Raw genomic sequence first — 14,119 nt, 5'->3', positions numbered from 1 at the left:
GTGTTTTCCTTTGTTTGGCAACAATTAGACCTGAACGAGAGGAGAGTATTCATTTCATAATGCATTTTTTCTTAATGCTGCACGATCAAAACCCTAAGGATCAATCCATTTTTGTTCACCTTTCAGACTGATCTGACCTAATGCATGCTCACTAAAGTCATCGTGCATGTTACACTGAAACATTTTTGAAACATTTAGCCAACACGTACATCATACATAATCCAAACATCTAATTTGTATGAATAGATCATCTTCTCAGACTTCACTGCTCTTGGTCAGAGCTGCTCTGGGTGTGTTTAGCTTCAACACGAGCTTGTATTCACTCAGACACTCTTAGCCAGTGCTTTCAACTCTTCAGTTGAATAATCTTATGAGTTTCATCCATTGTAAAGCATATACTATCTTCACCATTTGGCAAACAAAGCTATGTAACAGTATGAGTTTGCACAAGTTGCCATGTTGAAACTTCATCTCCTGCAGTGTTTGCAATGCTCTCATCTGCTTTGGTCAATGTTTGAAGTTAGCCAGAAGGTATGACGAATTGATCAACAAAAAATAATTTCATAAAATAACTTTTTTTTAGCATGTGATCACTTTAATAACCTCCCGACCTCAGAGAATGGAAATTTTCAAAACACTGCTTGTGTAATGTGAACTACATAGCTGACAAAGGTCAAAACAGCTAATCAATGAATTTCTTTACCTCAAGTACTTTTTAACACCTCTGCTAGATAGAAACTCTGTGATACACAGTAAATTATAGTGCAGCCATTACCTGATTTCACTTTCAAATCTGCAACATGTTTGTATGAAAAGCAAAACTAACCAGAACAAGAGTTGAGTAGTAGAAAACATCATTCATTCTCTTAATATTTTGATACTTTTAGAAAATTCAGCTATTGATCGCAATCACTTAACGTGTAGTAGCAGGTCTGCCTCGTTCTGTGCATCTTTAGATTGGTGATTTAATTGCAAAACATGGCCGTTAAATAACAGAAAGCCAACAAAGCCACTCTGTTGTTCTTCACTTATGAACTTAAAAGCTGCCAAAAACCATCTGTTGAAACAGAGTAGCCTGGGATTAAATACATGTGCCTGCTGTCCACAGGCTTATCCTTTGCAACTCTGACCAGCGATGGCTTACTCCACTCACTTGACTTCATGTTGTACCACCTCATGTGTGACTGACCTTTATGTTCAGACATTTAGTCAATAAAAGACACACACCTTTTCCATTTCATTTAGCCTTTTATCAAAAAAACAAACAAAAAAAACATTGACGTTGTCTACATCACAGACAAGAATCATCAATATTCTGTGTTAAAACATTTTGCCATGAACAGAATGAACCCCATGCCCATCCCACCCCTGGAGCAAACTCCTCTATAAAGTATACTTTACATACCTATAGTTCCTGTTCAGTCTTTTTACATTTTACATCATTATCAAAGTAGTATCAATAGCTTTAAAATACATACAATGCTCTTTCCATTGTATTTATAATTGCAGTCTTGATTGTACATGTATCATTTCCCACAGTTAGAGTCGTTTTCAGCGTCCTGTGTGTTTTCACATGACTGCCATATGTCATGAGAATGGAAACACTGTAGAGAAGCTCATGCTGTTCGACCAGGTTTGGATGCACAATATATAAAATATATATCCAATTTTTTTTATTTGTTCCTCATGTAATATCCTGAACCCTTCTCAGACTCTCCATGGGGTTGACTACCAACTGCTATGTCTGCTCGGACATGAGATTATGAGGTACAGTCAGAGAATCTCCGTAATCCCCAATTACAAGAGTTCCAGTGAAGGAACAACAAAGAGATTATAAACAACCACTTTAACAAAAGAGCAAAACACAAGTGTAGCAGAAATCAGAAAAGTGGAACTCCTCCACATATCTACCATATATGTATTTGTTATACAATAATGTCCTCTGTTTTAAGCACTAGCTGTTGGCAGTAGTGGGATGTGCTCAGTCAAGTCACACTTTCTTACATCATTGGATAAAAACAGTGACTGATAAGTGCCTCACAAATGCCTGAAAAACATCATTCTAGATGAAATTTTAGTTAAAAAGACAGTTAGTTAGTTTGATGTGAACCAGAGCCCCGTGTGAAATAAAAATTCAATCTAAATGTGGGAAAAGCTACCGGTGTCAAAAATACATCAAGAAAGCCTTCGTCATTTGTACCCTGTATACACACAGCCAGAGCCCTGGATAAGACGAGTCTGGACACGGCGATTAGTGAAGCATTTTGGCATCAGAACAACACATCCAGTAGATTTTTTTTTTTTAACATTTGCTCCCAACACATCCTGTTCGAGTGCACAGCATCACTAATGTCAAAACATGGCCAAACTCTCTATCAGCGGCTCAGCGGCTCATACAGTACACAACCACTCATAAACTAGAAGTCACACGACCTTAGGAAAAACACAGTTTGCTTAAAAAACGTTGGACTCCATTTACATTTTTAACAACTTCTTTTTTGGCCTATCAAGTGGCTATCAAGTGAAGAAGTGAGTTTTCTTCTTTTTCATTAAATCAGACGACTGATTTTGTTTGTCTACTCTTATCTTTACAGTAGACCTTTGAATTGTTGTCAGACGTTGTATTTTTTTGGCAATTTCTTTGACAGCAGCAGAATGTTAGAAATGGAAGAAGAAAGAAGAAGAAAGTAATGTGACTATTTTGTGTGTGTGTGTGTGTGTGTGTGTTAGTAAGAACATCCCAAGTCCCTTGTTTGAGTGTAGAGAGAGTGAGAGAAGAGTAGCACTTTTCACACCTACTGGGAAGTTAAACCACGTCCTGAAAAGCCAGATTGAAACATGTTCATACAGTTTGAGGACAGAGAGCTGTCTGAGGAGTCTGTCTGTCTATTACAGAATAAGATCCTGTTTTAATGCTGGCGACCGTGTTTTTTTAATATCTTAACTAACTATGCAAAATCCTCATGAACAAGGCTAATTTGATATTTTTTCTGCAAGCTATCTGCTGCACGCTGTCCACTAACAATCAGCTTCAGATGGCTGGTGTCCCATCTGCAACAGGCCGTCAGCTTTCACACTGAACAAGTGGCTTGTTGGTTGTGCACAAGAGTAAAAAATAACAACAGAGCTTGAAGTGGCGACGTCCCAGGGTATGAAACTACTGAAAGAAAGAGATGCTAGTTTTTGTTTTTGGCCAAACCTCAGATTGATAAAGCCAAACAAAGAGTGAGGGAGTGCTTACATTGAGGCTGAAGTTTTAGGCACTGCAAAAAAAGAGTTTTGTTCCCTGTGTTTCTGATAAACACAGTAAGGCAATTTGATTATGGTTGACTAATGGCAATATAAGTTTCCAGGCTGTCTTGACATATGAACAATTTTGATTCAGGAGAGAGACAACACGTTTTTTTTTTTTCAATGTACACAACTTATTTTAAGATTATTTGTGTAAAAACAGCTACAATCAAAAATGAGGCACTTTATAAAAGAGTATATAGATATCTAGGCTAAATAGTATTAATCATTATATGTATACTGTATATCTCATATACCATTGTAATGTCACTTTATATAAGAATTGTGTTAACTGTTATGCAAATGAGGAAAACAAATGACAGTATATACTATAGTTTGTGTCTACCATAGTATACCCTGTAGTATAATATACAGCTATAATAAAAAAAAGCACAGTTGCCAAAAAAGCATTTACACTTAACCAAACATTTGTGCTACACATAGGTTCAAAATGTATTAATACGAGGTTCTATAGTTATAATTAAATCATAAAACTAAATTATTCTATACTGAAATGGAACAGCTGTTCAGTTTCTAAGTTAGGGACTGTAGTCAGGGCAGGAAAGGGTCTTTCTCTCAGTGACATCACAACAAAGGCTTTTATTTTACCTTATTTCCACTCTTTGGAAGAGCTATCTTAACCTCTTCAACACAGCTGGCTTGAGCATTATGTAATTGATCTTACAGTCACCTGTCAGTCTCATGCATCATACTGTTTTAAAGCTGAATTCTAATGACTGCAGTAGCTCTATCTTTCAGAAGCCAAGGAGCTGCCGCATGAGCTTGGTTCACTTACTTGTGCTTACTTATGTGTCCTTGGGCTCTTACTTAGCAGATCTTTGTTCAAAAATAAAAAGTGGCTGAAATATTCCCAGTTCTGCTAAAATTATTTTGAGATGGGAACTTGCTTTTTCAGGAAATTTGAAATAGGTTTCAGTCTTCCACCTCAGTAACTTAGATACAGCAGCTAAGCTGTTTAAAAACGTTTTCTGCTCAAATCTGTAATTTTCAGCTTCCCTCACTAGCCAAGTTCATTATGAGCTCCCTTCAGCATCATCTGAGCACATTTACACATGTGCAGCCTAATTACTGTCCTTACTGTCTGTTTGCATCCAATGGGATTAAGTTAGTTACATGCATAGCAGAGGAATGCTATGTTATTATGCTGATTTAGTTTATGTAATGTTCCATTACATGACTATTGAATAAACACATTGTGAAGAAATCATTTAAAAAAAAAAGGGAAACAATAGCCACTGTGTGACAGGTAATCATGTAACTTTACCTTTAAGCCTTGAACATCAGATAGTGAATAAGCAAATACACCAAAAGTCCTAAAATACCACTGAGAAGCACTGACTTACTGCTCTTACTGGCACCATTTGATAATCAGCCAGAGGACAAGACAGGACATGTGTAGTTTAAGCATAATCAAAGCTGGGACATGTAAACATGTATCCTGTGCGAGGGCATATCTGGAGATTTAGGGATAAAACTTAATTCTGTGTGAAAAACATCAAATTATGGTATGCCAATTTCAAAAGAATGGAAAGATCAGCTAGAGATCAGCTTTGAGCATAGGTACACCGATGTGATGTGAAAATGAAAATGTAATACTATATCATATAATATCCATGTAATAAAGATAACACTCCTTTGAATTCTGCAAAGACTGAATTAGCTGTATCTATAGTTCATTTGTATTTGTGTAACATAATGTCAATGCTAATTTTATGAAGTAAGTCATATTATAGCTCAAACATGGAATATATTTTGAGGTCCTTCAGTAGCACAAGAAAAATGGTCAAGACATATAAAAGCTTTTTTGGGCATCTGTGTATAATAAATCAAATATGTTTACAGTGACAGTGAGATCTCTCCTAGTTATGTTTCCCTTCTTATGTTGATCCAAAGTGACACTTGATGATCATTTGACTCAAAGACTGATGTGATCAATGAATGAAGACATACTGTAAATCTTGAAGACTGCAGTTTGTAACAGGAGTCAGTACATAAAAACGTTATACTGCAGCTCGGACTGTTGACGCAATAGCTGCCACTTTAATCCTTGATTTACTGGAGTTCAATACTGTAGACTGTCTCATGCACCAGTCATAAGCAAAATGTGTTTGAAATTAAGATATGCAGATGGAGGTTTTTGCCACTTGTGCGTTTCCCTGAAAGCCTTTCTGATGTATGACTTTGACCACATGACTGATAAAGTGTTGCAATCAGGTGGATCAGGTTAAACAAAAACAAGCTCTTTGTTGTCTATATTAGGTTAAATGATGATCAAATGTCATTTTTATTCAAAAGAAGGTAAAAACAAAGCTTTTTCCTTACCCTGTGTGTATGTGTGTGTGCATGTGTTAGTGTGTGTGTGTGTGTTTGGCACACGTTTAGTTGACAGAAAACAGCCGACAGGATGGGGATGAGTTCTCCAGGGTTTCAGTGTTCGGTGTACAGTTCTGTTGTGGCAACAGATCGGGCATCTGACCGTCCCATCGCAGACAGAGTGTGGAGCTGTCACTTCGGAGTCACACTCAGATGTAGGACAAGGACAGAGATTAACAATCTGGAAGGGAAAGAGTCAAAAATAGGCAGGCATTAAATCATATATATTTTAAATACAAGGCTTACAATACATTTTAAAACATTAAAGCATTTTATTATTACAGTCTATATAATGTTAGGCTAAAACTAATTAAATCCCGCCTTCCAAATACAGCAGGTACAGCAGTTTAGACTATATTACTCTCCGAAGCATATTGCTTTTGTTTAATCTAGAGCTGCTGCTGGCTGCTTGGGTAAATATCACATGACACATGATATCTTTCTAAAAAAGAGTTTTGCGCACACTGTTGCCGATGTCAATATCACGTGTCTTGTCTTATCAGTTTATGGATTTTGTACTGTTTCTTCTTTTTAAAGAGCCACCTGAACAGCACACAGTCACAGTGGGTTAAATAGCAGAAACACCCATCTGAATAATGCAGCACGGCTCAAAAGCAGCGCAGCAACTACAGCCTCCTAAATGATCATATAGCTCATCAATACCTCTCTAACACAGTTTGAACAATACCGAATAATATCACCCTCATGAAACAGGGTTTTACGCAGGACTGGTTCACTACACTGCATCAGTATTAGCTTGATCTTCTGAATAATAAAGTGATAACTGAGTGTTAAAGTCCACCCACTCTTTGTCAACTTTTTGGAGCAGATATTTATTATTACAATTTCATGCTGTCTTAAAGAATAAAGGGTTGACCACTGCAGGCTGGTTATACTCAGTTAGAGTGTAAGTGCTAGAATCAGTGTAGTTATGTAGTACACATGTGTGTACTATCAAATACACATATCAGTGTAAGAAAAGGTAATTATTAAAAAGATCAGATATTCCCAAAGATTTAATTTATTAATTTTGATTTTGCATGCTCCGACAGTAATCTGACTTCCTGTCAATGTCTGTAGAGCCAAAAAGTCTTCACATGAACACTTACACTTGCTCATAATGCAGTCATGACAGTACTACAATTAAAACAGGGGCACAAATAAACATCTTAATCTAATTCTGATATTGAATTCAACATTTAATTTAAACATCTAATTAACATGGAGTAATATAATATCACAGAAGTATTTGAGAGTTGATTGTACATTTGAGCACCAAGCCTGTTTTTTATAAAGTGCAGTACAGCCACCGTCCTCACTTTGTACTGCCTTCATATACGGAGCTCTGGTACTTTAACAGATCTTCAGTTAATGGAAACAGGATAAACACTGTAGCCTATAAGAGGAAAGGTAAAATCATTTATTATGTAATTTTTCACACATCAATAGTGTGAAAAATTACATGAAAGAGTAATTTACACACTATTAAGAGAGACTTCTTGCTTTGCATGTTAAATGCATAAGCTATCCCCAATTGAAATAATTAGGCAATTATTATGCTTATACATGTACATGTAGCGACTGAATAGCATTAAATAAATCAATCATGCAAATGTTGTAGCTGCTCTGAATGAATACAATGCACAAGTTGTTGTTCTATTTAGATCTGTGATTAATATTTATATATACCTGCATGTCTCCATTTTCACATACTTCCTCTCAAGGCTTTGATTTCTTGACATGTAAAATGCATCTCCATCTCATCAAAAATGTTTAACCAAAAACATTAACCATTTACCAGTTATCTGTACAATGTGGGGGAAACCTCAGAGCTGCTATGTGAAATCTTGCAGCAGATAGCACACCCACACATAAACATAAACACCTGGCCCGTATTCTGACCCCTCTAGCTCCATTTATGTGAAATGGCTCATTACCAGCAGACAAATCAATTGGCTTTGCTCTCTGAACACCCACTTGTGATAATAAGAGACTCTACAGACAACCCACAGCCTGGAAACATGGTGCTATCCACCAGCTTGAAGCAAAGGTACACATCGGTGAAGGATGAAAGCAGAAGGAGTGACTAAGACCCAGACATGAGTTTTGTCTGTGAATTACGCCCAAAACATCTAAATCTAACAAGCAGCTGGTCAAATATTACCAGGAATAATATCATTTTTCTTTTGTGTATTTTGAAATATTTCTTTCATCTATTTAGGTGTAAGTTAATGAGAACTGAGGCTACAGCTAACAATTATTATCCAGTTTATCATCATTTATTATATTTAGTTTACTAAAAATGCAGCAAATATTCACACTTCAAAATCTAGAAACCGAGAATTCTTTAACAAAACTAAATTTTGTTTCAAATGTGGAAGTCATCAACTGGTTTTGCAATGATTAATCTCATTGTTATTTTCTTGAGTAGTCATTGTCAGGAAATAACAACAAATTATTTTTATAATTTATTAAAAGTCTTGGGTTACATCTTCAAATTTCTAACGTTCACATCATATGTGACAGCACATCATCACATCTAAAGAGAGATGCTTTCCTTTTTGCCTTGAAAGTGTCTGAAACAATGAACTGAATATTAATATAATTGGCAAATACCATTCTCATGATCAATTAATTGATTATTCCTGTTTTATTGACACTCTGTAAATATATATTTGTCATATACTGTACAGCTTTTATTGATATGATTATTGTATTAATAGCTATATCTGTAAATGTGAAGAGTCTTTATAGACATTGTCTTGCCACCTCTATTTCTGCTATAGTAACCACTTTCTTTAAATTGTGGCCAAAACCACCACCAATACCTTCACTGTCTACATGGAAAACTACCCTAATGGAAGATGTCTCAATCAGTAATATCATAAAGAGAGATATACCTCAGTCACATCTCAAATGTTATGATCAAAATAAAATTTTTTCAGATGTGTAGTGCTTACCTTGACCATCCTTTTTACTGTTCTGGTGTGCTCTCAGTTCTTCTGATTTACAGAAATCAATACTGGCGTAAGTATTGAGGCTGGAGCCAGCACTGCTACCCAAAGCGTTTCCTCCGACATATGGAGTAGAGGTACACTCCACGCCGGCTTGAGGGCTATCTTTAATGGCCAAGTCAAGGTCAATATAGTTAAGGCCTTGTTCAGTGGATGAGGTGGAGGCTTGTGGTGGAGGTGTGGCAGACAAACTAGCTGCCTGCTCGTTCTCCCACAGTGAGCAGTCCAAAACATGCCGATGACTCGCTGCCTGGCTGCTCTCTGGGAAAAGCGAGGTAGAAGAGGGTTGGTGGCGTGGTAAAGAGGGAGGTGAGTTAAAAGTCTCAGAGCGGTGGCTTCGCCGTCCCTGCTGGTCACCTCGAACCAATCTGCTGCTTCGCTCAGGAGACTGGAAGGACTTGACTGGGGAAAAACCTAAACCTGTCTCCTGTTCTACAGGTAAGGGTTGACCAGAGTGAATGGCAGGTCTTGCTGAAATGCTGGGGTCTGAACCTTTGCTGTCTGTAAACGAAGCAGGTACATCTGTTGGCATTACTACCATCTTTGCTTTTGTTCTGTACCCCACGTTACCCTCTGCTGCCAGAGGAAAGGATGTGCCGTGTTCCTGTCGAGCCTTGGTGGAAACAGCTAGTGAGCCCTGTGGGGTGCTGAATGTGGACCTAACAGGTGTCAACGGTTTTGAGGACTTCCCTAAATCCATGCTGACATATTCAGCAGAGGTGGACAACGGTGCAGAGAAGCTACGAGGAAGGTTAGCAGGATTATCGTGGCAGAGGAGTGGTTGATTCAAAGGCCGGAGGGTTCCATGGATTACAGGTTGTCCACGTTCAGACCCCACACGTCGTCTTCCATCATACTTATTGTCTTCTTTGAACACAATACTGACATACTCACCAACGTTTTGAGACACAGATGGTGGAAGATTCTCCTTCACCCTGGGCAGGGTGTTTGCTTTAGTAATGTCTGAAGACATACTGAGGGAACGGTCCCTCCTCTGTTGTTTTGGGCTCTTACTACTTGACCCACGTTTTTGATGGTGACGCCCATCTTTTGTTGATGTTCCTGCACTCTTGTACTCTGCTCCAGTTCTTAATAAACTTAACCCTCTCCCCGCCGATATGGTCTTGTCTTCTAGGCTTTCACTGCTGGCAGAGCTGGAGGAGAAAGAAGAGGAAGACATTGAGAGTCTGCAGCCTCCTACTGAACCCACTGCAATTTTGTTTCTCTTGCTGTATCCAACTCCTCCTCCTTGTCCAGCACTATCATGCCCACCGTCCTTTTTTGCTTCCCCTTTGTTTAAGTCCTCCTCAAAGCGAGTGTAAAGAGTGTGTTGATAAGCTCGTGGCAGGGAAAAATAGGAATTGAACATTTTTGGTTGCAGTTGGTGCTGCTCGGGGTGGGAAGGTGGCGTGCTGCAGGCGGAGTGGCTGCTGACAGGTGAGATGTTCATGTAGTCACTGGCTGCCCGGCTCTCCATGCTGGCCCTACTATCCCATATGCCCAGTCCATGCAGGTCTGTGGAGCTGCTGCTATTGGGAGACATGACCATGTAGCCCTCAGAGCTACGCTGGCACATATGCTGCGGGGGGGACACACTATTGTTGGGCGTCATTGCCATATACTCATCATCTGCCCCAGGTTTAGCACTAGTGTCAGACATATCTATGGAGAGAGAAAGTGAAACAGGTGGAGACGTCACTCCAGGCAGCATTGACATATAGCCACTATCCATGGCTACTCCTGCACTCACTTCTCCCCTGCTTTTGTCAGCTCTCTTCCTATTTCCCCCTGCTATGTCAAGCTGCCCACCTCCAACTGGCAGACCCCCTGAGCCATGGTGCAAATCAGCTCTCTCTCTATTTGCACTCTGTGACATGATGGTATATTCTTCATCATCTTCATCATCTTCATCTTTTCTATGAGGGGTAAGTCGTTCGTGGGCAGCCAGAGGCAGGGAAGCCCTCTTACTAAGTAGTCTGCGTTCTGCCTCGGATTCACGACTGGATGAGCGCCGCAGAATCCGTCTTCCTTTGGACCGATGATGGTAACCAAGGTGTCCTTCTCGCTGTCCCATGACTATATAGCTAGAGGAGCCTTCTCCGTGTACATGGTGTCCAGACAGACTGGGTACTAGGAGAGAGTGTTCCCCAGGACTGGAGCCGTACTCATCTGAGGATCCATAGTCGCTTGGTGAACCTGAAACAGAAACTCTCTGAGAAACACGAGGGTAGGAGCAGATCGTCATGCCTCCCACTGCTGCTCCCACTAGGCCACATTCTGAGCCATGACCAGAGCTGGAGGATAGACTTGGGGCAGGAGAGGGAGCAGGGTTAGGTGTGTAACGTGCAAGGCTGAGGGTAATCTTAGCAGGGGTAGGGGCTCTGGTGGGCTTGGGCCTTAGAGTTGGTGTAGTTGAGCAGGATCCATTAAGACTTGGGCTAGAGCTGGCCCATGTCCCTTTGGCACTAGCTCCACTCTCTTCCGACCTGGCCCCGATGCTGGCTGTTCGCGCCCTCGGAAACCCATGGCGTGACGTAGGTGAAGTGCTTGTGCTGCCACTTCCTGTTCCAGGTGTCTCTGTGCGGGCTCGTCTGGAAAAGCCAACCTGGCTTGGTGGCAGGTTTGGATGATGACGACGACTCGGGACACTGATAGGGTTCGAAGCAGTACCACCTCCACATGATGTTCCCACGGACTGAGATTTACTGCGCTGACGAAACTCCTCACTTAAAGCCTTCATGGCCTCCAGTAGGGTCTCATGCATGTTCTGAGCCACAACAGAGTCATCCACCTGCATCCAGAACTCTCCAGGTCCAGTAATCGCTGAGCGACCCACCTCAATGAAGAAGAAATTCTCTGAATGGCCACACCTGCGAACGTTCATCAGCTGCAACACCACAGCGGCCACATCAGAGTTGAGTTTGACAAAGTTGACGGTTTTGTCAGTTAGGCACAGCCGGTAGATGCCCACTAAGTTCCTTGCATGTCCAAGACCTTTAGGCCAAACCTTGACCTGCCATACTTCTTTGAAGGTTGGAACAGGCGACGGAGAGCTACACTCTCCACTACTGCCATAGTCTTCAGGGGTTTTACCTAAGAAAACAATAACAAATAAATAAAGACATTTAAGACACAGAGTGACCATTTAGAAAAAACACAACCTTTGAAACAATTGGTTAAAGCAAAATTGACAAATTAGTATAGGTAACAGTGATAAGTAATATTTAACACTAAATTACTAGGTACAATAATGACTTTCCAGCAGCTGTGCTTCACCCAATTGTTGCCTGTTTTTTAGAAGATAGAATACATTTAGTGAAAACCACCATACGCGACAAAATACACAAGTATAATTATTATTTTATCACAGTCACTGTTTTCTTTTCCCACTGTTTGCTCCTATGCTCAAGAAAAATATTTAAATAATTAGAGATGGTCCCCACTGGAATCACTATAACCTATATATTACTGTATTTCCATCTCCATGTGTATGTGCTTATGCACATTATGAGGATACATTTAAAACAGTATGTCACTGTGGTCATGAGACATATTCTTAACAAAATGGGGGTCTGTACTCCGGCGTGTGTCTATTTAGAGGTCCACAACATGACAACATTGGAGCTGGGCATAACAGAGAGGATGGGTGGTGGTATTCAGCTCCTGCATAAGGATAACAACGTAAACACGAGGATAACCAACAGAAACACATTTTCTAGTAAGAGCGCATTTACGATGCCCTCTCCTCCCTAGCAGCAGCACCGCCGTGCAACTGAAATGTAGGTTAGGCGAGCGGCAGTCAGAGCTGTGCAGAAAAACAAAAACACAGGCTCCAGCGGAGTGCACCACGATAGGCTACTACTATATGATGCATCCCTTGGATGGTTGCTATATGCCCACTGCGCCATGCAAAATACATCGTCGTATTAAACGGGCTGCACTGTGGTCCGAACATGCGTAAATATCATTACATCCGAAACGGGATTTAATGCACACAATTAAAATCTGCAGGCAGAAGATGATCCGCAGGTTATAACTGTATTAAACCGCCGCTGATTGAGATTGTGCTGCACAAACACAGCACATGCCGCCCATAGTGTTGGTCTACCCCCGTTCAGTCGTATGCACCTGCCTCTTGGCTAAAAACACACCGTGCACATTTGATGATCTGGGAGAATTTGTCCACATTAAATGGCTAAACTAGACCTGCAGTAAAAAAAAAAAAAAAAAAATCAAACAATTCAAGTCAGTCATATGCCATGAACAATCCGGAATGGCCGAGCCAAATAGTATGGGGAGAACAAACAGCCTAGGGCAGGATGGGCCTGATGCAGAAACAGACAGTGGAAATCACATCACACTCTTCCTATCTTACAGTTGCACTGGAGGTCCAGCATCGCCTGGTACCACTCATTCTGGACCTCCTCGCTGTCCGCAGCGATGGCAAAGCTCTCGCTGCGGGTGTAAAGGACGATCATGTACTTGTTCTTGGAATCTGCCCGCTTGTTGATGTTGAAGCAAGTCTCCAGGTTCACGACTTTTTTGGGCACAGGTGATTTACTGCGGAATTTCTTCTCGTTCTCATAATACTCAAGACGAGCGAGACCATGCTCAGAGGCCGCCCTCAGCACGAAGAATCGCCGGTGCATAGATTTATGCTTGCGGAGGTACCCGCTTTTCTGTACATCTTCATAGTTCTGCGGCTCGGCTGCTTGGTTCTCCATGGCCAAGGCAGGGTGATGGATATTATAAGCCAGAAATCTCAGGGAAGAAGATCGAAGCCCATGTGCACTCCTCGTTAATCCACCGCAACTACATCCTCCGTCCTCCTCGTGTCCACATTTAAGCGTCCAGCATGTGTGCGAAGGCTAAGGATGGGAAAATCAGCCAAGCCACGTTTTGGATCTGGTGTCATACTGGGAATCCAGCAGCTGCAGGAAGATCCGCGCACCGAGCGTGCACAGCATCCACCGCTGCACGCCCTGCAGCCCAGCCCAGTCCTGCTCGATCAGGTCCAACCACGGTGCAGCTCAGCTGCTTAAGGATGTCTCCTCCACCTGTCTGAGGTTGCCCACAGTCAATCTTAACCCGCTGTCAAGTTTCGCACAATTGAAACCTCACTTCCGATAGATACCTTCAAAATAAAACTACTTTTCTAGACTGGAATTAGGCCTTCTAGCTATGTGCATTTCTGCATTTCCCCCTTATCCAGGTCTGCAGCAGTGCTTTAAAATGACGAGCATAACACATATGCACACCTCATTTTAAACATCTACGTGTTCTGCAGTAATTGCGTGAGCCATTTCTGCAGTGTCTCCCAAATCTGCATTTAAGAGAAGAGAGTTAAACTATTTATTTGAGCTCTTCCACGTATGGAGGAGCAGCATGTCTGTCACTGCAGCTCTCCAAAGTTCACTCTT

The 14,119-nt window shown here is 40.9% G+C and overlaps 1 protein-coding gene across 1 annotated transcript; it reads right to left on the bottom strand.

Moving 5' to 3' along the window:
- Positions 1-1,374: 1,374 nt before the first annotated feature.
- Positions 1,375-13,719, bottom strand: si:ch211-284e13.4 (insulin receptor substrate 1-B). The gene is made up of 3 exons (XM_026373285.1): positions 13,075-13,719; positions 8,646-11,792; positions 1,375-5,866 (listed from the first exon to the last, which is right to left on the bottom strand). Exons 1-3 carry the CDS (start codon positions 13,421-13,423, stop codon positions 5,859-5,861), a joined length of 3,504 nt encoding a protein of 1,167 aa, XP_026229070.1. The 5' UTR covers positions 13,424-13,719; the 3' UTR covers positions 1,375-5,858.
- Positions 13,720-14,119: the final 400 nt, after the last annotated feature.

The sequence above is a fragment of the Anabas testudineus genome, chromosome 14, assembly GCF_900324465.2.
Source record: "Anabas testudineus chromosome 14, fAnaTes1.2, whole genome shotgun sequence".
NCBI classification, from domain to species: Eukaryota; Metazoa; Chordata; class Actinopteri; order Anabantiformes; family Anabantidae; genus Anabas; species Anabas testudineus.
Note: the sequence above shows the minus strand (reverse complement) of the source record. Positions and strands in the feature narration are given on the sequence as shown.

Bases quoted from the DNA above. Each gene is read 5' to 3' on its own strand.
- si:ch211-284e13.4 (XM_026373285.1), bottom strand. From the start codon at position 13,423: ATGGAGAACCAAGCAGCCGAGCCGCAGAACTATGAAGATGTACAGAAA. The intron at 11,793-13,074 runs GTAAGATAGGAA...TTGTTTTCTTAG, and splicing joins GCTGGACCTCCAGTGCAACT to GTAAAACCCCTGAAGACTAT.